At 41.3% G+C, this 2172-nt stretch overlaps 1 protein-coding gene across 1 annotated transcript; it reads left to right on the top strand.

The window, feature by feature from the left end:
* The first annotated feature begins 637 nt into the window (after positions 1 to 637).
* On the top strand, positions 638 to 1879 carry LOC138510795 (general transcription factor II-I repeat domain-containing protein 2-like). Its single transcript, XM_069626504.1, has one exon. The coding sequence runs from the start codon at positions 638 to 640 to the stop codon at positions 1877 to 1879; it is 1242 nt and encodes a 413-aa protein (XP_069482605.1).
* Positions 1880 to 2172: the final 293 nt, after the last annotated feature.

Below are 2172 nucleotides of genomic sequence, written 5' to 3'. Positions count from 1 at the left end.
CTATTTTTGGACTAAGCAGAACTTTGTGTGCTCAATTATTTTTAAAACCATAATAAAACATTGAAATCCTCCTCAGATTACATTGCGCGTGCAGTCCCAAAAGAAACGTACAAATGACAATTGTTGAAATCATGGATGCAGAAGTAGGCGGACCATCCAACAAAAGGCAGAAGACGTATCATTTTCATCAGGAGTGGGAGACCGATTTCTTTTTCGCAAGTGTAAAAGGGAAGTGTGTGTGTTTAATCTGCAGTGCCAAAGTGGCAGTGGGAAAAAAGAGTAATGTCGAGAGGCATTTTGTGACAATGCATACAAATTATGAAAAGAATTTTCCTAAAGGAAGCCGTCTGAGAACCCAAAAAGTAGCTGAACTAAAAGCTGCCCTGCAGATGCAACAGTCATTTTTTACTCAACCAGCAAAGAAAGCAAATGCTGCAACAGAGGCATCCTTCAAAGTTGCAAATTATTTGGCAAAACACAAATGTACTTTTACAGATGGTGCAGTGGTGAAAGGTGCAATGGCTCTCGTGGCAGAGTCACTTTTAAAAGATTTTAAAAACTGCCCAGTTTTTTTTCCATTCAGTGTGATGAATCAGTTGATGCGAGTGATACTGCTCAGCTGGCACTGTTTGCTCGAATGGTGTTTGAAGACTTCACCAACAAAGAGGAATTCTTGACCTTGCTGCCTCTGAAATCCACAACCAGAGGTGTTGATATCTACAATGAGGTCAAGAATTATTTTGTCAAAACAAAGATTCCATTGAACAAGTTGGTGGCAGTAACTACTGATGGTGCACCAGCAATGACCGGGCGTCATTCTGGTTTTGTTGCGTGTTGTAAAGCAGACCCTGATTTCCCTCCACTATTGCACTACCACTGCATCATCCACCAGCAGGCAATTTGTGCAAAAGTGATGGGTTTTGATCATGTGATGGCCCCTGTTGTGCGAATTATTAATTCAATTTGTGCAAAGGCCAAACAGCACAGAATGTTCAAAATATTCCTGGAAGAACTATCTGCGGCACATGGTGATCTATTGCTACATACAGAAATCCGATGGCTTAGCAGGGGGAAAATACTACGTCGCTTTCTTTCACTTTTGCCAGAAATCAAAGACTTCATGAGGTCAAGAAATGAAGACATCGGCCAATTATGCAGCATTTCTTGGCTACTTGATTTGGCATTTCTGGCAGATGTTACTGAACAATTAAATACCCTGAACTGTGAACTGCAAGACAAAGGTAAAACCATTGCTGACATGATAAGCGCAGTAAAGACATTTAAGTCCAAACTTAACCTGTTCAGTGAACAAGTGGTGAAAAAGAAAATGCATCATTTCCCTTCTGTTATCCAAATGCTGACAGACAATAAAGCTAGTCCTGAACTCCTGAACATTGACAAATATAGCAGTCTCCTGAGCAGGCTTAAGGAGGAGTTCAGTGACCGGTTCAGGGATTTCGAAAGGATTGAACCGTGTATGATGTTCATCGCAAACCCATTCATGGAAGTCGATGTTTGTGAACTTGCAGAACAAATGGGTGAGCTGTTTAACCTGAACAGTTGTGCTATGGAAATGGAGATTGTCAGCCTGCAAGGGGACATTCAGTTGAAAAGCAGGCAATCTCACACCAATTTCTGGAGCCTTGTTGACTACAAGGAGTACAGTAACCTTTGCACAGCAGCATTAAAAGTGACTTCTCTGTTTGGTTCCACCTATCTCTGTGAATCTGCATTTTCAGATATGAACTTCCTCAAATCGGAATTTCGAACCCGTCTGACTGATGAGCATTTGAGTGACTCCATCCGAGTAGCTGTATCAAGTTATACACCTGACTACAGAGCACTGGTGGACGGCATGCAGTGTCAACCTTCACACTGAATGTCCCAATCATTTTCCCACATTGTGAAGTCTTTTTAAAAGATGGCTTCTATAAAAAAGAATGCAATAAAGAGGTTTTTGAACTTTATTAACATAATCGTGAAGCACTATTATTCCCTCTATTTATAAAGGGGAAATTAACAGCAAAAAAAATAAGTTCCAATGTTTATGAACATCCCCCACCCCCGATCGCTCGCAAGTAGCTCTCCACTGTTAGCCCTCCACTGAATGTAGCTCACGCCAATGAAAAGGTTGGAGACCCCTGACTTAGAGGCATTCGTGGGAAAGTACTT

This window comes from Ambystoma mexicanum, chromosome 6p, assembly GCF_040938575.1.
Source record: "Ambystoma mexicanum isolate Mex_15411 chromosome 6p, UKY_AmexF1_1, whole genome shotgun sequence".
NCBI classification, from domain to species: domain Eukaryota; kingdom Metazoa; phylum Chordata; class Amphibia; order Caudata; family Ambystomatidae; genus Ambystoma; species Ambystoma mexicanum.
The sequence above is the reverse complement of the archived record's forward strand: the minus strand, read 5'-3'. Positions and strand labels throughout refer to the sequence as shown.